The sequence below is a fragment of the Nyctibius grandis genome, chromosome 2, assembly GCF_013368605.1.
Source record: "Nyctibius grandis isolate bNycGra1 chromosome 2, bNycGra1.pri, whole genome shotgun sequence".
Lineage (NCBI taxonomy): Eukaryota > Metazoa > Chordata > Aves > Nyctibiiformes > Nyctibiidae > Nyctibius > Nyctibius grandis.
The window spans coordinates 50,023,566-50,044,881 of record NC_090659.1 but is presented as its reverse complement, the minus strand read 5'-3'; the positions used below and the strand labels follow the sequence as shown (position 1 = coordinate 50,044,881).

Below are 21,316 nucleotides of genomic sequence, written 5' to 3'. Positions count from 1 at the left end.
TGCCACCTCAGCCATCCTTCCTCTTCGTCCAAGGAGGAACATGTGCCATACTGACAGGCAGAAATGGAGAAAAAAAGACCCTTTGGCCAGTCAGAAAACCTGCCCCAGCCAAATTGTCTAACAGGTGGTATCAAAATTGGAGGACGGGTGCACTGTGCTGTGTCCATCACAGTCCTTAGCCTCCATTGCCAAGGGTGCCTGCGGGAGCTTTCTGTGCTGTACTTGGGTTTTCTCCCACTGAAAGCAAGGGTCGGATGACCCCCTGTGCGGTCGGGTGGCACTGGGCATTGCCGTCGCCAACTGGTTCTGCCAGTAGCTGGGACCAGCCTCTCTTGAGAGCCAAAGAGAAGGTCATAGTTCAGTCTTACACAGCACTTCAAGAACAGTTGTATTTATTGTGGTTAGCACATAGTTGAACATGACACCACAGGGCTGTGCTGATGAGGAGATCATAGTCAAAACGTGTAGCATGTGCAGACTCAGGGAAATGTGTGGCATGGCATAATGAAGTGTGGGCTGCTTGAGATGTTGTTTCCTGTTTACCTGCATCAACAACTGCATCAGCTTCTCAGCATTGCTAGTACTAGTTAGATTTTTGGGTTTTAATTCAAGAATTCAGTAAAAATCGAAGCTTCTACAGAGGAGGGAGTTGAAGGCCTTCCTCATGGGGTGTCAAGAAGACTTCATCATGTACAAGGGACCAGCAAGGAGAGAAAGCTTGGAGAGATTTTTAAGTGAAACTAACAAGTAGATGGGTGTGATATTGTGCTATAGCATTCATAGCTGCATAGCCATATTGGTCTAAAATTTCTTTAGGAAAGTAAGGTTTGTAGGCAGAGAACCTAAAGAAGGAGTTGACTGCCAAAAAGCTTGGGTTTTTTACTGCACCAGTTAGTCTGATAAAAAACAGAGCCTCTTCCGGCAAGTTTTACCTTACTTAAGGACTTCATTAGACACCTTGTGTGGCAAGGATAGATAAGCATAAACTCAGTGCTCCGTCCATTGGTTTTACACATGTTAAAGACATACTGTAGAATGAAAGGTATTACTTCTATTATAGACTTTTACCAGGAGATGGGAATGTGATTCTTCCTGTAAACCCCCAAATCCCTATCAAAGATCAGATAATTTAAGTGTCCTATTGGTTATTTCATTCCCTTTTTCTGTTCTTCCTGTGTCTAGAGGCTAAGCATCCCCCCTGCCCCAATCTAAGAGTGTGATCTGGGTATGCCAAGATACTCCACATTCAGAGAGGTCATTCCTGTAGTGGCTTTTGAGATCAATCCTGTCCACCTCAGATAATCTCAGGATAACCTAGTCTTCAGCACAGTTAATCTAGGCAATTAAAGTCTTGTTTTCTCACTTCAGCATAAGCTATGCTAAGGATTTTCTTTGCTTAAAATAAGAGTTTTGCTGTCAAGTACACCATGCATCTGAATTATGTATTCACAGCTCACAAAAACATCAATAACTGGAGCTCTTAGTCTTTCATAGTCCATTCCCTGTGGCATTTTCAAAGCACATTTTGGTGTCGTATAAAGATAACAGATGTCAGCATCATAGGAAAGTTGGAAAAGGGTAGTATTCCTGGCAGAATGGTTATGAAGGAAAGATGGGCTAAGAGAGAAATTTCTGCAGACCACCTTACTCCAGCTTCTAGCTTTCATTTCTGTTCTGTGTTCACTTTGTATGATGGATTCCAAGGAAATGAATGTACAACTGGTGTTATAAATAAGCAGTGGTCAACTGCCTCCACATCCCACATAGAGCTTCAGAAGAAGGCCCTGGGTCTGTATTTTGGCTTCTTATCCAACACAGTGATGAAGATTTGTGAGCAAGGCAGTGTTTGAGTTACTGAGAATAATCATACCTGTCCCCCTAAGCCAGGCTGCAGACAGTCACCCAGCCAGGGGCGGGTTTTAGGGTGACTCCTACAGCCATCGATACCATGACTAAACGTGTATCCGCATCCTAACACTTCTGTGCTGTGTTAGGTAACCCACTATCACCACTGTCAACAGGGTTTGTTAGGCCTATATGGGAAGTGCTTCAGAACCAAGAAAGGACACATATATATATATGTGTCTGTGTGTATATATATATATATATATATATGCTCACATAAGCACACGTTACATTTACTTAGGAACACAGGGAGACATCAGTTCCCTGGACTAAACACTTACTGTGCTGAGGCCTGAAAGAAGTCTGGCTTTAAAACCCTTTGAAATGAATACAGTTTTGTTATAGAAGTGTTCCCAAGCCATCACAGTGAGAGAACGGGTGAATAGTTGTGTCCTGAGTCAAGGCTAAATGAGTAATTTCACAAACCTAACAATGTGTTCACAGGTTGGAAAAAAACAATCCAAACGAGCAACTCTCCATTACTCTCTTATCCACATGAGTGTGTGAGAGTGCATTCTGGAGATGCTGCAAGGGCTCAATTGTTCTACCGAGGTCCTGTCAGAGCAGGTACCCAGGGAAGCTCCTCCTGGAGTTGGCTCCTGACAAGGATCTGACCTGACCCTGAAATCTCCCTTTGCAGGGAGCCAGCCAGCCCCTTGGGGTTGGGTATGGCTTGGGTAAGGCTGGATCCACTTAACTCTTTTTTGGCATGTTGGTGAGATGTTGAGATAGGTTTGAGATGAGTTTCAAGCAAACATTTTGCCTTTTTTTAAGGAAAATTGTGATGGCTGGCTTCGTGCTAGGAAGGGAGCTTTGGCACTTTGAACCCATTCTGGTCTGAGCCCCACAGCGGGTACTGGTTGCACCAGCACAAGTAGGGCCAAAGCACAGCATTAAAATGCTCCTTTTAATCAGGGGCAAGGGCAGTGCACAGAAATAAACAACTAAGAAGACGGAGCTGGTTTGGGGATTAGGGCAAACAGGCAGAAGAACTTCATATCTCTGGCCTCAGTACATCAGAGCCAACAAAACTTTCCTTGTGTCCCCTTCATCAGTAACTCTTGTTATTCAACACTTATCTTGAGTTAACTTCTCCCAAAAAACACTGGTGACTCTGCCTTTCTGCTCCCCTCTCATTCTAAAGCTCTCTCTTTTAATTTGTTTGCATACTAAAGCTAGTAGCTGATAAGAAAAAGCAAGTTTCTGCAGCTGTCTGTTGGCTCCTGGGCAGGTGACTGCCCTCATCTCCTGCCTGGGAGCTGCAGATAATACTCTGGAAAGTGCTTTCTGCACTTCCAGGATAGCAGAAAGATGATAGCTTTCTCGGTCTCCCAGCTCTCTTCCCACGAGCAGGAGCAGATGCTCCTTGCATTGAGGGAAATCACGGGAGCAGCGGGGAGGCCATTGCAGCGCCCTAAAACAGGCTCTTGCGGAATGGGGTGCCTTGTGCCTCTGGGACTTCTGCTGAGGGACTCCCGCCTCTCCTTGAAGCACACTTGCTGTGGATGCCTGGCTCCCAAACATCTACATTTATTTCCTTGCCACATCCTTGACTTTAACACCTTCTCTTCCTTCTTGTTAAAAAGCAACAGCCTCGTGAAAGCATTGACATGCTTAATTCTCCAGTGGAAATGGTTGAAGGTGACTTTTCTGGAGTGAAGGAGACTTGCGACTTGAATTGTTGTGCTCTTTTTAGATTAGTATTCACTTATATGTCTGTATTTTGTTGAAACAGAACATCAGTAATCACTTTATGTTCTTAAAGTAAAGGCTATACGTAGTGAAGCTTTGATGAAACTTTCATGTACAATTATGGATAAGTGAAATAATTTATAGACCTAACTTTTTTTTCAGATAGTTAAGATATACTGTAGTGTTTTGTTGGTTGACTAACATTTAGATAGCACTGTAAGTATTTGGAGCATTATGAAAGTGAAATTTTGTCATTAATAATAAATCAGCAGCTGTAACCAGGGTTTGTTACATATTTTGGGTGAATAGTGGCCCCATTGAAGTCAGGGAGCATTTTACCATTAACTTCAATAAAATCAGAGTTTCGTCCTCCCATTGTAAAGGATCTTTAACAGCCATTTATAATCTTGTCGAGAACTCCGAGTGAAACTAATCCCATAGGGCTTTTATTAAGACAGAATGATGGTGGAGGAGGGAAGCTTTTAAATGCTTCTGTTGGAAAGAACTGCAGTTTGAGCACTGCTTGTGCTGTGACAGAAAAATCCTGGTTTGGAGACTGTCTCTAGCTCAGATAACTGTGCTGCAACAAGCACAGCAAGATCATTCTGGAGTGACCGCATTATAAGGATTAGGCAAACGCTGTTTCATAAATGCATGCCAAGGCCTGCTTTCTCTTCTTTCAATAAATGCAAACCGTGAGTAATTGTGTTACAATCAGCTGTGTAAACTAAGGTATGCAAAGGATACCTAAGCTTTAACACAATGTTAAAAGCTAAAGTGTGCAAATATCACCCCAGTGATACCTGAAGGAGCAAACTCAGATACCGATTTCTTTGACTCCTGGAGCTATGATGTGAATATATAGCTTGTACTGTGTACCTAGGAGTAAATTTGTATGCAGTGACCCATCCTGTGATAACTGCTGTGCTGCTTTTTTTTCTGCATGCAGTAGAGAATCCAGTCTCTTTGAACCGCGAGTCAATTTAGTGGCTCTGTTTTTCAGGTCCTTGCACAGTGATGAAAAACAGCTATTGCTGGGCACAGGGCGCTCTGCAGAAATTCAGGGTGGTGACATTTATGTGGTGTATCAGGACCCATAGTCAAGGTTTCTGTTGCGTTGCCAATTACAAGACGCTTCACAAGCCTTGAGTAATGCACCCTTTGTAAGAGGTAGCTAGGAGAGCGTTCACTGACCATTTTAAAATCACGTAAGAGGCTCAGCTACATACTTTTTAAGAATAGCATGTAACAAATAGGTACAGCCAGTTCATTTGTTCACAACAGGCAGACTAGGAGTGGCCCTAGGATGGAGGCACGGGAAAAGGAAAGAAGCATGTGGTTATCATTGATAACACGCAAAAGAAACTTCTTCATCAAAGAATTCATGTTAATGAAAGGAAAGGCTGTACCCAAGCACATTTGCAGCTGCTAAACTGTTCTCCCTACCCCTGGGCTAGACCCAGAAGACTGCACCAGACACCATCCTTTTAAGGGATGTGCTTCCTTTTGCTGGATGAGGAGTTCAGAGGGGGCACAGGAGTAGCCCTGGCACCACCGGGGTCTTTGCGGCTTCTGATACAGGTAGTGGCAGCCGTGTGCCCTCCAGCCTTATGTGCTACCCTTTCATTTAAGACAGGCAAAAATAATTTCTGGAGGGACTTAATTAAATTCCACTAGGTCATAGTCTCTGTGTTCCTCATCTTCACTTCTCCATGTTTACAATGTAGGAATGTCTACAGCCTTCCTCATTACACACAAGGGTTATTTCCAGAGATGCAGGCAGCGGGATACAATTCATAGGACAATCAGATGAAACGGAAAGTCTTATTCATAGTTCTGCATTGAATCTTCCTTCACTTCCTGATTCCACAGCTGCTGTCTTGGTAAGATGGATATAGGGATCCCCTCCTTCAATGTTTGCGGATGGCAAGTATGCGTATTAAAATGTTGTCAAGCTGCAGCCTTTGAAACAACATGCTTGAACTGTTGGTAGACAAAGAGACAGGAGACGGACTGCAGTAAAACACGCCAGCTTTCTTATGGCACTGGGAGCAAGGTTTCAGAATTTATCAAGAAAATTGAATTTGCAATACTTAGTACAGAAAATACAACGATGCATTAGAGGGATGGCAGCCTTGCTTTCAAGTACCCATTAGAGTGATTTTTATGAAAAGGATGCAAGTTCTGGGTAGGATGCTACTAGAACCAGCTTGTTAAATTCATCCATGTAGCACTCTCAGTGACTGTGGCTTTGCTGGCTTTGGTGCCCAAGGGCAGTATCCACTGCAGACAACTCCGTATTTTAGTGATTTTCACATTTTTTCTACAAAAATAAAGTCTAAGAACAGTGTTGCCTGAGGGCTGGTATCTCAGGCCTCAGTACTTTCTTTTCTATATTGTAGACTTCCTGTCTATTCTTACCAAAGGATACATCATCTCTGTTCTGAACTGGAGTTTTTTTTCTTTTGCTTTATATGGTGTATTATCTTTACATTTTCTATTACTGTTTGTGGTTTGCCTTTTTCCCTCCCCGTTTCCCAGCTCATCCTCATAATCCGATCTCTAGCCAACGATACTATTGCATTTCTCTGTGCTTATTTTGCTATTTCCAGCTATTGGTAAAGCTCCAAAATTTCTGTGCATTGGCAGAGAGCAGAGCTGTTTCCCCCAATTTATTGTCCATGTAGCTGGAGTGCCCCGGCAAGGCATCATTGTGTTGTATTGAATTAGACTGACTGAATGCTGTGCCATCTGTACATGGACAGATTGTTGCCCTTTACAATCCCTTTGGATAGAAGTTCTTGTAGCAATAATACTCACTTTGGTGTGCTAATACGAAGCGGTGCGTATATATAGGTGGGGAGTATGGCTACGTGCGGCTGTTGTGATAGGAAAGGGTACTTTTGCATTCTGGTAATAGGGCGTTACGGATTTCTTTGCAGATTTTTGCCACCCAGGCGGCAATTTGGTAAGGAACCAGGCTGTTCTCCAGCAGAGCCCTGTGTCACCCCATCACCAAGCAGTCTGTGATGCTTTGGGTGTCTCTGGTCTGTTGCCTCTGAGGCGGAATAGCAGCATAAAATGAGAAAGCCATAAGGATATTCATAATGTAAAATGAGATTTGCATCCTCACTATCCTGAGCAAACCATCTGTATTATGCAAATATCAAAATGACATAATCAAAACAGATTCTTATTGTGCTATGTGCTGCATACACCTAGAAAAGTAAGCTTTGGCTCTCCTGATATATTTATTATCAATATAACTGATATTGCATTGCTCAGAAATTTACCTCAGACTGTTCTTTGTTTTTATGGGGCGGGTTATATGGCACCAGGCCTGCTTGAGACAGATGGGGTTCACCTGTCTAATAGGGGCAAAAGGATTCTAGCCTGTAAGTTGGCAGGGCTGATTGAGAAGGCTTTAAACTAGGCTTGAAGGGGGCGGGGGATAAGACCAGGCTTGCTGGAAATGAGTCTAGGGGTGGAATGCCAGAGTTGGGGGAGAAACCGATAGCCCAGCTGAAGTGCATCTACACCAAAGCATGCAGAATGGGTAACAAACAGGAGGAGCTGGAGGTCATTGTGCAGCAGGAAAGATATGACATAGTCACCATCATGGAAACGTGGTGGGATGACTGGAATGACTGGAGTGCTGTAATGGACCGCTACAAGCTTTTCAGAAGGGACAGAGGAGGAAACAGATGCGGTGGGGTGGCTCTGTACATTAGGGAGTGTTTTGATTGTATAGAGCTTAAGGACAGTGATGATAAGGTTGAGTGCCTATGGGTAAGAATCAGAGGGAAGGCCAGCAAGGTAGATATCCTGGTGGGAGTCTGTTATAGACCACCCAACCAGGATGAAGAGGCAGATGAGCTATTCTACAAGCAGCTGGCTGATGTTTCAAGATCGCTAGCCCTTGTTCTAGTAGACTTTAATTTGCCGGATGTCTGCTGGAAATTCAACTCAGCGGAAAGGAGGCAGTCTGGGAGGTTCCTGGAGTGTGTGTAAGATAAATTCCTAACACAACTGGTTAGTGAGCCCACCAGGGGAGGTGCCCCGCTAGACCTGCTGTTTACGAACAGAGAAGGTCTGGTGGGAGATGTGGTGGTTGGAGGCCGTCTTGGGCACAGCGACCACGAAATGCTAGAGTTTTTGATTCTTGGGGAAAGAAGGGAGGGGGTCAACAAAGCCTCCACCTTGGACTTCCAGAGGGCAGACTTTGGCCTATTTAGGACACTGGTTCAGAGACTCCCATGGGACATCATTCTTGATAACAAAGGGGTCCAGGAAAGCTGGACATACTTTAAGGAAGTAATCTTAAAGGCGCAGGAGCAGGCCATCCCTGTGAGCCAAAAGATGAGCCGTGGGGGAAGAATTCCGGCCTGGTTGAACAGGGAGCTTTCACAGGAACTTAGGGAAAAAAAGAAGGTTTATGATCTTTGGAAAAAGGGGCAGGCAACTCAGGAAGAGTACAAGGATGTCGTTAGGCCATGTAGAAGGAAAATTAGAAAGGTGAAAGCTCAACTAGAACTCAATCTGGCCACTGCAGTAAAAGATAATAAAAAGTGTTTTTATAAATACATAAACAACAAAAGGAGATCAAGGGAATATCTCCATTCTTTATTGGATGCGGGGGGGGACATTGTGACCAGGGATGAAGAAAAGGCTAAGGTGCTTAATACCTTTTTTGCCTCAGTCTTTCACTGTAAGACTGGTTATCCTCAGGGCAGCTGCCCCCTTGAGCCAGTAGACAGGGACAGGGAGCAGAATAGACCCCCTGTAATTCAAGAGGAAGTAGTTAGTGACTTGCTGTGCCACTTGGTCGCTCACAAGTCTATGGGACCGGACGGTATCCACCCAAGGGTGCTGAGGGAGCTGGCGGAAGAGCTTGCTAAGCTGGTCTCCATTATCTATTATCAGTCCTGGCTAACCAAGGAGGTCCCAGATGACTGGAGGCTGGCTAATGTGACTCCCATCCACAAGAAGGGCCAGAAGGAGGATCCAGGGAACTACAGGCCTGTCAGCCTGACCTCGGTGCCCAGCAAGGTCATGGAACAGATCAACTTGAGTGTGATTGCACAGCACATACAGGACAACCAGGGGATCAGGCCTAGTCAGCATGGGTTCAGGAAAGACAGGTCCTGCCTGACCAACCTGATGTCTTTTTATGACCAGGTGACCCACTTAGAGGATGAGGGAACGGCTGTGGATGTAGTACACTTGGACTTCGGCAAAGCCTTTTATACTGTCTCCCATGGCATTCTCCTGGATAAGCTGGCAGCCCATGGCTTGGACAGGTACACTCTTTGCTGGGTTAAGAACTGGCTGGATGGCCGGGTCCAGAGAGTGGTGGTGAACGTTACCGCATCCAGTTGGCGTGCGGTCACTAGTGGTGTCCCCCGGGGCTCAGTACTGGGCCCAGTCCTGTTTAATATCTTTACTGATGATATGGATGAGGGTATCAAGTGCACCCTCGGTAAATTCGTGGACGACACTAAGCTGTGTGGGAATGTTGATCTGCCTGATGGTAGGAAGGCTCTGCAGAGGGATCTGGACAGGTTAGATATAGATGGGCCGAGACCAATGGCATGAAGTTCAATAAGGCCACGTGACGGTCCTACACTTTGGCCACAACAACCCCATACAGTGCTACAGGCTGGGGGAAGAGAGTTTGGAAAGCAGCCCGGTGGAAAAGGACCTGGGGGTATTGGCGGAGAGCCGGCTGAACATGAGCCAGCAGTGTGCTCAGGTGGCCAAGAAGGCCAACAGCATCCTGGCTTGTATCAGGAATAGTGTGGCCAGCAGGACTAGGGAAGTAATTGTCCCCCTCTGCTTGGCACTGGTGAGGCCACACCTCGAGTACTGTGTCCAGTTCTGGGCCCCTTGCTTCAAGAAAGACATTGAGGTGCTGGAGCGAGTCCAGAAGAGAGCAACAAAGCTGGTGAAGGGTCTAGAGGGTATGTCCTATGAGGAGCGTCTGGGGGAACTGGGATTGTTTAGCCTGGAGAAAAGGAGGCTCAGGGGAGACCTTATTGCTTTGTACAACTTCTTGAAAGGAGGTTGTAGCGGGATGGGGGTCGGCCTCTTCTCCCAGGCAACTAGCAACAGGACTAGAGAGCATAGCCTCAAGCTGCGCCAGGGGAGGTTCAGGTTAGACATGAGGAAAAATTTCTTCACATAAAGGGTTATTAGGCATTGGAATGGGCTACCCAGGGAGGTGGTGGAGTCATCATCCCTGGAGGCATTTAAGAAAAGACTGGATGTGGCACTTAGTGCCATTGTCTAGTTGACACAGTGATGTTACGTCAAAGGTTGGACTCGATGATACCAGAGGTCATTTCCAACCTAGTTGATTCTGTGATTCTGTGATTCAGCTTGATCTGTCAATCATACAGAACATCCACGGGATATGTCTGTTTTTTCCTAAGAGTTTTTCCTTCCCTACCCCTATGTCCACTATAGCTCAAGAATTTCCACATAGTGAAAAGGCAGTCCAGGATAGAATTGCTTCCCCAGGCAATACACTGGGGAAAATGACCCTGTTGTTTTTTCCTGACAAGTTGCCTAGGTAATTCACAGTATGTTGAACTGAAATGGTCTGCCCCGATACCATGTGATTTCCACAGAAACTAACTGTGGTGTTCTATACAGTAATATATATATATATATATATGATTGACTTTATATATAACTTCATATATAGTTATACATATTTATATTATATACTTTTATTTATAAATATTTATTTTTATGTATTTAAATAGTTACATCTATATATAAAGTCAATGCTTATGTCTACAACAGTGCTATACTCAGGAGTCAAATTCCTAGTCCAGCTGCAGTACCTACAGAAAGCAGGTAAGTATAAGGTGCGTGGCAGAAACTCCAGCACAGGAGTTCCTTCATATACTAAGAAGAAAGAGTGATCTTATTGGAACAGCTTACGTAAATAAAATCACTTCACGTGACTCAGCATTACTAGATAAGGCCTACAGCATGCCTACACAGTGGTCCACCTGGCTTATCTCACAGTTTAACAGGGGGTTGCCATAATTTCAGCAGGAGCAAGGAGCCTTCAGGAAAAGCTTGCTTATGTCAGCACTCATGTGTTGCAGTGAGAGACTAAAGGGAAGACACTGAAAAAAAAATGATGTATTTTCTTTTTGCTCCCCCACAGATTGACCATCTCTGCTGAATGTCCCATGCAGCTTGAAGATTTCCCCATGGATGCACATGCTTGCCCCTTAAAATTTGGAAGCTGTAAGTTCTCGTCTGAAATAAGAACTGGAAAAATCCGTTGTTATCTGGCTTTTCATGTTCAGCCATGTCTTGTATGAACAGTTCACACTTCTTCCCCCCGCCTCCCCTTTTAACATTGCTCATTAGCACCCCCAGTCCGCCACCCCTGCTGCTACCCTGCTGTTCATTTTCCATAAGCGTTCTTTATCTGGCACTGCTGCTTTTCGGCTTGTGCTTGCATTCTCCGTGATAAACGGTGAGCTGATGAGTGATGTGTCTCATATATCCACATCAAGTGTAACAGCCACTGTTAGATGAAGTAGTAGATGCAGACAGCTAAGTTGATAATTTGGTTTTACGTTTGTAGAAAAATGGAGCTTTCACTGGACAGCATCAGATTGATGTGCTATTGTGGTATTTACGTGAATCGGACTGCAGTGCAATATCTCTACCTTGCAAGTTTTAAAAGACATCTAGAATATTAAAAGAGGAAATACCCTTCCATTTGGCTTTAATAAATCCAGTCCTGTATCTTGTTACATGATGTTCCATACCCATGTATTTGTATATATGCACACATTATTCTAAATATGCTGAACAATGATTTTTCCTCGATTCCAAGCCTCTAATCCACCACACTGCTGCCTTGCCAGAAGCTTACTTTAAAAATAACCTCAGGGGATCAGATGGTTATATTTAAATACAAAGCTCTTAATCAAAGTACAGATGAGGCTACTACAGTAGACATATTTTATTTTGGTAGTCAAATCAGAGGTTTCAGGTGCAATCAGTGTCTCTAAAGGCTTTTGAAAATTACCAGGCAAGGCATTTTGCTAGTCCCTGAAGCCACCTAACTTCAGCATTTTTCAATGTTTTTTTCAGCCATATCAATTTAGAGTCACTAATCCTAGCAAGATTAAGCTCTGCCTTTGTCATCTCTATCTGCCCTGGTTTAATACTGGTTATGCATTGTCTTCTAGTGATCATACTAAGAAATAAAAACACTGTTTACAGTAACGATTACCAAATTACCAAACTTAAGATGAACTGATTTCCCTTCCCACTTCCAATACAGGTAGACCCAGTTTCATCTGAATAGCCACCAGGATTTTAAAAGGTCACTGCATGTTCAGGTGTGTCCATTTACTTCAGCAACCTTAATTTATAGCAAAGCCAATATAAATCTGAAGGTCTGTACACCTTTACAACTCAACTTAAAAAATTATATGCAAACCATCCATTTCATTCCAAACTTAAAAATGGGAAAACATCTCACAGGAAAGTGTCGTTATTTGTATATAGGATTAAACAAAACCTACTGGAAAGAATTAAGATGAAAAAGAAAAATAAGTTGTCCTTCCTAGTATTACATATTCTTTACTGTATTGATAGATAAAGTTGAAGTCACATCTGTTGGTCTCTAGTGCAGACTATAGAACTGGGATGTTGGGTAGTTTTATGAAATCTTGCAAAATATGCAATATAAAACTAAAAGATACATATTTAAACAAAGAGCCTGATGCAGCAGAGATCGGAAGCTCAACCTTAAATGGATGCTTCAATGCATTAGTAGATTAGGTACAGTAAGGTAGAGGTTCCAACTCTCCATAAAGTAAGACAAAAAAAAACCCAACAAACCCAAACATGCAAGTGCAGGAGATAACATTACTAGATAAGCTACAAATGCTCAGGAGTACAGTCTTCAGTAGCATTGGAAAAAGCCCAACAATCTGTCTGTATGCAATTATATGTTCTGCTTATGCCAAATGTGTTACATATTAATCACCTATTAGCACACAGGTAATTTTAACCGGATGAAAAAACAGCACTGGAAAGTCATATTTTAGGCATGTGAGGGCTGAATATGATTTTAGTTCATGCTCCTTGCCACTCTCAGTATACAATCTTAGAGTATATTCTATAAGCTACTACCAGTCACCTTGAAGTTCTTCCACAGTGTATAGATATGGAGACATTTGGCCTGTGCTAGTCCACACCTGTAGCCTTTGCAGTAAGTAAATATATAGGGACAAGCTATAGACAATCTTTCAGCCTTAGGAATATCTGTATTACTGAGCTGTCAGCTCATTAGTAATTTATTGTGATTTAATATGCAGGCGTTTGCATATGTAGCAGCCAATAAGTCAGGGTTTATTGAATTAGCCCAGATGTATTTTAGGAGAACGCAATATTTATTCCCTATTTACAGCAATACGGGTTTGCATTAAGTTGTCTTCAGGCTTGCAGCCAGACAAAGCCTACAGTGGTGTATTATACACAAGCACATGCCCTTTCTGCTTTAGCTTTCCTCCCTGTCTTTCCCCAAAGGGTTTCTTTTTAATGGTCTTCTTACCAAGAAGGATTTTGAAAAGCCTCAAGGAATAACGTCAAGGTAAATGTTAAACACATTATCAGTAGAGCTGGGAGGGTGGAGAAGCAATGAGTGGTAACTGGTCAGAGGGTGGAGAGATCAGGGGAGCGAAACAAAGCAGCCGGCGCACGGGAGGATCGGCAGCGGAAAGGATGCCAAGAAGTGATCGGTGCCGCATCAGAGACAGGAGCAGGTTATTATTTTTCTGGCTGCATGAGCGTTCACCGCACTTGCTATAATTCAGCAAGCAAAAGGGAAAAAGCCCTGTCGTTTCCTTCAGTATTAAAGAGAAGGAATGTTAATCTTGCTCACAGAAATAAAGGTAAATGTTGAATTCTTACGTCCCGTTTGACTGATTTCTTGCTCTATTGGAATTGTGGGAGATTTTATGGGCCTAGGCAGCATTATATGTAGCAACAGAATATTTTGCAGAAATAATTAAAAGCAAGGTCGAATATGAGAAAAGGGATATAAAGTTACATGCGCACACCACCAGCCTAGATACCTGCTAGGCAGTTCAAATGCCTACTACAGAAGTAATACTTCTTAATGCCCTATGGCACGTCATGAAAAGCTATGCTGGCGAGAGGACAGAAGTGCAAGGATGGCTTCTAATGAACTTAACAGAGCAGGTTTTAGTTGTCCTTCTCTTAAGTACAACACCCCAGTGCTCAGAGATGGCAAGATCAGGTGGGTCTGCTCCAGGAGGTGTGTACGCGGGTGACCTCCCTCTAGGCTTGCATCCCTGCTAGCGATAAGGTCACCTGTAGAAATCATCCCACAGAAATCTCATTTAGAGGTATGAGGGAACTGGGGATGGTGCATGAGTGCAGACTCTTGGGTTTCTGCAAACAAGCTCCACTCCCTTCGAACCAGGGGTGCTTGGTGGGGATGGCCATGGCAGTCTGCTCACTACCTCACGGTAGCATGGGAAGGATCCTGGTTTCTTCCATGGCCAAGTTTAAAATAAACTTTCCATTGCACTTCTAGTGTTGACCCGTACTCTAAATAAATTTGCTGGTAAAACAGGATCTGATGAAATTTCCTTATGCTAGCCACAGTTTTGATAGCAGCGTCTTAGCCTAAGAAATTCCTCCTTACCCCCAAGCTCTTTCTGGTGTGGGGCAGAGGAATTAGGTAAGACAGCAAGATGTTAAAGCTAGGAAGCTTTAATGTTTCACCTCTTCTACTGATAGGCCTTAAGAGTACATTAGAAGTATCATTTAGTAAAGTTTCCAAACACTCATGTGTCAGCAGGTAGGTAAGCATCATTATCTCTAGAGCAGCTGAGGCAAAGAAGTTAATTGACTTTCCCTAAGGTCACACAGCAAATCAATGTCAGAAAAAGGATTACACTCAACTTCTCTAGTTGGAGAGACAGATGTCTAATCCACTAGACCATGAAGGCCTCTGCCCAGGCAACTGACTTAACTCCTAAATCTCATTTTACTCATGCGTTAATTATATCAGTTTCACCTAGCTCACAGGGTTGCCCTGAAGATGAATTAGTTAATTGCTATTAGTGAACATTAACCAGTGCTTTGACAATGTCACATATTGTAAGGTGGAATCTATTTATAGTAACTGTCTCTTGAAGGCACAGTGTCTGAGTACATGTAGTTATCAGATCTTGTATTGTGGAACAGATAAATGCATGAATCTGCTGCCCACTAGTCACTCGGCTGTGAAAAAAACCCTACTATTTTTAGAGAAAGTAGAGAGTCTCTAATGAATATTCTGAAAATAATGAGATCCTCTAGCTCATGAGCAGGGGAAAAACAGGCCTGGCATTTATTCCTGATGAATTTAATTTGGCCATGAAGATGGCGAAGGTTGATCACTGTCGATCAAAAAGGGAGCTTGCCGACTGTGAGAAAACAGCACTAGGTACCATTTGTAGCGTCTGAAGAAAGTAGTTAACACAGTTTACATACATCTTCCTTTTTAACAGCTCAAACTGAGTCATGGTGTCTGCTGTGGTCTTTGATAAAGGAAAGTGCACAGGCTATTTCTGTAGCAGGAGGCATGCTCAAATTATTTTCCTCTAAGGCAGCTGGTGAAGTCAGAGTAATGAGAAGACAGTAATTTCACCAGTATCCCAGGATTTTATTGCAACACTTAACATTAACACAGTCACTGTTCACAAACTATCCATGCACCTGCAGCTGCTCTGAAATTTCTCCGAAAAAAGTATTTTAAGAAAATTCCTCTGATGATGATGTTTCCCTATAATGTTGAGAATTAGCTGAGAGAGCACTGAGGTGAAGGCACCTACAGGGGTTCTTGATTTTGTGCTTTCCCCCCATTAGCACCTGTGAAGCTGCAGAACTGCAGGTTTGGAGGGAGAACTTCAAAATAAAGTCCTTCTAAACAGACTCTAATCTGCTTTAGTAAAATGTGATAAAGAATGTATCCAGCCTCTCGAAACCTGTGGGGAAAAGTCTTATATGAGAACATAACTAAATGAATAATAAATAAAGACAAATGTTAATTTTAGGAGACTTTCAAAAGCGGAAATGGCTCTTTGGTAGGTTTTCCTGGATTGCTCCCAGGGAGAGTTGGAACTGCAGTCTCACATGTAGAGGCAGAGATTTTCTGTTACTCATCTCTATCAGCTGGCCAGAAGAGGCTCCTGAGTCCATTCCTCAGAGTGGAGGCAGGTAGAACGGCTTGTTGACCTTGCTGGAATGTATTAGTGCCTTCTTCATGAAAGGGCACGTGGACAGAGACAGGGAGGTTCTCTGTGAAATGCTGAGCAGCCAAGTACAAGACTAAGTTGTGATTTTGCAATTTAAGGCAAAAGCTGGTTAATAGAGAAATGATAGGTTTGGCCTTTATGCAGTGTATAGAGGTCAAAGGAGGCATGCTGCTCACTCCTGTAATGTCTTCTCTTACATTTTCCTAGGGTTTATCACAGCTTACGTAGACACCTCCATTGCAATGGACATGAATGGCTAAAATAAGGTGAAGCTACGTGAATAATAAAATTCAGTATTTCTAAGATGTTTGATATATTTCTGTGCTCCCTCCGCCTGCCACATGTTACCACCGATTACCAACCACCACTTTCGTTGGAATTCTTCCCCCCTAAGTTTTAGCTGTTCAGAAGCTAGGTCTCCAGACATGCTGAAAGAGATGCTTGTGGCAGCATCAGACAGGCAGTCTAGACAACTAGCTTGGACCACGAGTGTAATTTTACTTAAGTTTAGCTAGTAAGGCATAGGCATCTAGCCTGAACTACTTTTCCATACAACCCTTAGAATGAGTGGAGGAGGTGGAGACCACCTAATGGTATTGCTGTTATTTGCCTCTAGTTTCCTTGAAATCATGAACACATGACTAGTCGTGGGACTGCATTGTTTAAAAAAAATCAATCTTTTAGCTTGAAAGTTCTTAATACACAGACTCCTGACTGAAACATACTCAAAAAATCATAGGGATTCACTAGAGCCACGAGGCTGCACTAGAGTCCCCCAAATCTGCTGCTGCTCTTACCTGTTCTGGGATACAGAAATGCTCTGCTGCAGAATGAACATGGTGGTTTGGCCCATATCAAAAGCCTTGCATTGACAGCAAAGCCTTGGAAAATGGACAGGATGGATCTGTGACAATTTTAGGTAGACAAGTATGTCACAGTTAGTTATCTAGACTCCCTTTATGGCCACTGAAAGGAAATAAGTACTTCTGTAGTGTGGTTCATTAGAACTATTTTTGATAACTGCCTAAGGATGAGAGGATCATATTTTAAAAGTTCCTATTTTTCTGCAATACTAGCTCAGATGTAGATGAATATATTGTACCCTGGTCAGAGTAACTTAGAAGTCTGTTTTTCTCTACATTGCTAGCTCAGAAATACATACTTGTGTTGTACTTTGTTCAGAAGAAAGAGTCACTGCTGTAGCTTAGGTGTTACATATGTTGATGGTGAGCTTTTGTCTCTCTCCTAGATACTATTTTAGCTGTTTCTGCTGGAAGTCCCATTTTTCAAAGGATCTTAATAAAACAGTCAGTAGGGCTTTTCAGTATAGAGAAAACTTTACCATTTCTGCAAGAATCTTCTATGAGCTGTGCCGTTCCTCCTGCGTTGAGTGGAGCGGGCTATACCAATAGATACTTAAGCCTTCTCACAGGTGGTGCAGCATAGCCTGTACTCATTTCAGATATGCATCCATAGCAATGTGGACACCGCTTCAGTCCAGCATGTTGAGCAGTCAGTGCTGGCAGCAGCTTCATCCTTGCATTGAGTCCCACAGTCAGGGTGGAGCAATGCAGCCTGGAGCTCCCAAAGGGCAAGAGATTCATCAAGCATGGTGTGTAAAAGAAAATACTGTAATATTCAAATATTTCAGAGATCTAAGAAGGTTTCTTAACAGGAATCTACTTAGAAACTAAAAAGTAGGGTTCTGGGCCTAGACTGCATGGTGTGGGTTTCTGCAGCAGCTATTGTTACGGGACCCCAGTCTGCATCGGAACTTGCAAATAAATATGACCCTAACTTCTCACTCGTCTGGTAGGTTTCCCCATAGAAGTGATACCTTTTAGTATGACAAAAGGGAAAAGGGCCCTTTCTAAAAGCTCCCTAAAATTGTCGGATCAGTCAGTTTTTCTTCACCCATTACAATGACACACATTCAGGACTTTGCAGAAAAGGCTGGAGAAACTGTGCTAATATCCTCTTTAAGCATTTCCAGTTGCTGTCGTTAATTAACTTTTCAAAAACACTGTCACGTATAACTGGTTACTGTTTGCACTGAGATAATTTTAAAAATACATTAAAAACACAGCATTTGCTACCATCCAGTCCTCTGGGTGTGTGATTGCTTTCCTGTGAAACACTGCTCAGCTCTGGGTCAGTCCCTTCCTACTTCTGGTCACCCCCTGTTTAGAAGCCAGTGAGTTTTTCCCCCTTAGGTTCATAACAGAGTGAAAAAGGCAGGTCAGAATGAACAATTGCTCACATAGGGCATTTGCCACGTGATCCGAAAAAGCTGTTGTCTTCTCCATCCGTCTCGCAGCCAGCGCTAACCCCAGGCTGTAAACTCTGATGATGTGCAGCAGCCAAGGGCTTGGCTCCCTACCAGCCTGGAGCAGCTGCCACACAGGCTGGATGGCCAGTAATGAAACCCTTTTTTGTATCGGTAGGGAGTGCTTCCTGGGGGCACCGGCAGCAGCTTTTGTAGCAGCTGCAGAGAGCCCCTTGAGGGGCCGTGGCTGAAAGGCTGTGAGCCGCCTGCCCGGGGAGCAGCTCTTCATCAGGAGGTGGCCCACGTGCATCAGGCTTTTTGGGGGGAAAAGCTTGACTGGTGGTGTTTTCAAGCTCAAGGAAACAAAAGCTCAGGCAGGGGAAGGAGTTGGTGTGGAGATACTCAGCGGTGGGTTTTCTTTTAATCTTACCTGAAAGACATTATTGTGGTGGAGTGGCGTGGAGATCCAGGTGCTCTGCTGATGGTACAGACATCAGTGTGCATTTCCCACTCTGGAGATTTCAGCCTAAATTTAAAGGCTGCACAACTGCCTGATTACAGGAGAACAGTGATTCAATTTGAGTTGTCAGCAGTAGAAAACAACATGCAGAGTCTCTGCGTTTAATATGCTTCAGCTTTCAAATGACCTTTGGGTGCAAACCTGCAAAGACATTGCTGGGCCCATAATGCCCCAAAAGGCACAGCGAGGGCTTACGGTTGCCAGCCATGGATCATGGGTTTATGCCACTGGTAAATGGGATATTATTTGTAAATGGGACAAATGGGTAAATACTGCTCCATGGCTTTACAAGACAGGTTTTTAATGGCTGTTATTTTCTAAGGTGTCTGTTTCCATGGCTTGTAAGCATTTCGTAAACGTTTCTGAACTCATTCTGACGATGCTGGTGTGAGGCTCGTAGGTCTCTGACGCCTGCATTTTGCAGGTGGGGATAGAGGAGGTAAAGAGCAATTACAGTCTCTTCTGAGCAAAGATAGAGTGGTTGATTACCTGCTTTTATTGCCTCTGTCGTTATGGGTCCCTACGTTCAATTAGAGCCTCCCAGTACTACTGCAGTACATTACATTAATGACAAAATGACTTGCTTAGGGTTTTTTTGTGGGGGAAAAAAGCTGTAAGACACTGCTGAAACTTAGATTTCAGTTTCCAGTCTGGCAGCTCCTTCATGACACCTCAGTCTCTGGTGGGCCAGGGAGTCCTCCCTCCACATTGCTAGATCCCGCATTAGCCTCCTCCCCTACACAGAAAGCTGGGTTAGCCCAAGCTGCGATCTAGCACTGCTGCAGTGCCAGCTTAGCAAGTTCCTTCAAAGGAAACAGTCATTTCATGTTGTCTTCCATGAAGAAACATGAGGGAAGGAGGAATGGGAAGAAGGAAAGCCTGAGGGGCCTTCTGTTTTCCCCCCATTCCCACATCATACCCACTGAAAGTCTCCTCACAGCCAGCCTGTGCTAGCAGCTAGCCATTTTGCTGAAAGCATCCCAGCGGTAAATCTGTCAGCAAAGCTGGGATTCCTCTCTCCTGAATTTGCATTTCTGCAGAGTAAATATATACATCTGAGCTGATCACTCTCACCCTCTTACGGTCAGGGGTGAGAAGTAGATATTTTTAGGCTCAGGTTAATCTCCTCCTAAAGCAGATGACTAAAATAGGCCAGCTGATGGCTGTAGATAAGATGTTTGTTTTACTTGTGCATGGGAAAACGAGACCGTGTGCACCTTTAGGCCTGGGTCTCCGTGACTGGAAGGGGCCAGTTCCCAAAGAAGGGACGTGCGCCTGAGTGCTGGGGCAGACAGCAGGGGAAATGGCAGTGCCTCTGGTAAGCAGCAGCTCACCTCCAAGAGGCTCCTTGTATCCATAGCTGAGGTTGGGCAGTTTGAACCAACAGCCTCGGGAGGTTTTGTCCCCTTCTTTTAAATATGGGGCTGCGCTGCATCCCACGGCAGGAGTCTATAATCTGGCTTCTGAGTTTTAGATGACTGCACCTTTGGCGTAGGGAATAAGTTCTAGTGACTGCAACCTCAGAGCAGTACTAAAGGGTTTGAATAATAGTATTTCAGCCTGCTATCTTTACATACCTATTGATTACACATTCTCACAATGTTATTAATGTAGCAGTACTTCTGAGATTTGTAAATGTCTTCATTAAGGGACTGGTTTCAGAAATAAAGGTATATATTTAGTTCTGCAAGTAGTCCCAATCACTGTTGGCTGGTTTCAAGTCATACTGATTTATAGGTGGGGATTCTTTGAATGGTAAGCTCAGCAGACAGGCTAGCTATGATGGGTGAATTCCTGGTGCCACTCAAGTGGGAGGGAAGAACATCTGTTGATTATGATGAGGTCACAGTTTCATTCTGATGTTAGGTGTGGCCAAAATACCACGTTTGTGAGGGCACACTCCACAACAAGATCACATGGTGAATTTTCTAAAATTCACTCCTCATTTCTCAAAAGAAACTCCAGTGATACTCCTGGAGAGCTGAGCGCATTAGCTTTGCTGATATTAAGCGGCAGCTTGCAAAATGAGTGGACCACTGCAATCAAGATTGCTTAGAGAGTAAGGTACTACGCAAAGTGAGTAATGGTGTCAGTCACACTTTGCAGGATACTTTTGTTTGCCTTGCAAAAAGTAAATTAAATCTCTAACAGCTTCCTCATGACCATGCTGTTTTTTCTAATGAAGCAGTTAATATAGCTGCCTAATATTGTGATTGCAAATTCAAAGTTCATTAAATGTTAGTACAGCACTCAAACTGGCCGACTGATTTGGAATTACCATATGCCTGGCCTACAAAGACCAACATAGGGTCAGGAATGTCCCAGGTTATTTCAAATTTTTAATGTTATCCCAGCACATCTGACTGCTCTGTTGCTGTAGTCCTCTTGCAGCGGATATTTATACTGTCCATAACAGAAAAAAAAAAAGTATCAGAGACTGGAATACCAGGTTTTGACTTGTTCCATATGAAAAGCAATTGTGTAGCCACCATTAAAGTGGTATAAAATCAATTCTCAGATTAGTTCTAGATTGAGACAACTACCACTAAGTCTGAAAATAAAGCAAGAAGCTCTGTTATAAATACTGACTGCAATGAGAGGAAGAAATGGGAAGAGGAGAAA

The 21,316-nt window shown here is 43.5% G+C and overlaps 1 protein-coding gene across 1 annotated transcript in view; it reads left to right on the top strand.

Moving 5' to 3' along the window:
- Positions 1-21,316, top strand: part of GABRA5 (gamma-aminobutyric acid type A receptor subunit alpha5) — a 59,311-nt gene that overhangs the window by 19,882 nt on the left and 18,113 nt on the right. The window contains exon 5 of the mRNA XM_068420046.1: positions 10,778-10,860. Coding sequence (XP_068276147.1) covers positions 10,778-10,860 — 83 coding nt within the window. The remainder of the gene's footprint in view (positions 1-10,777; positions 10,861-21,316) is intronic.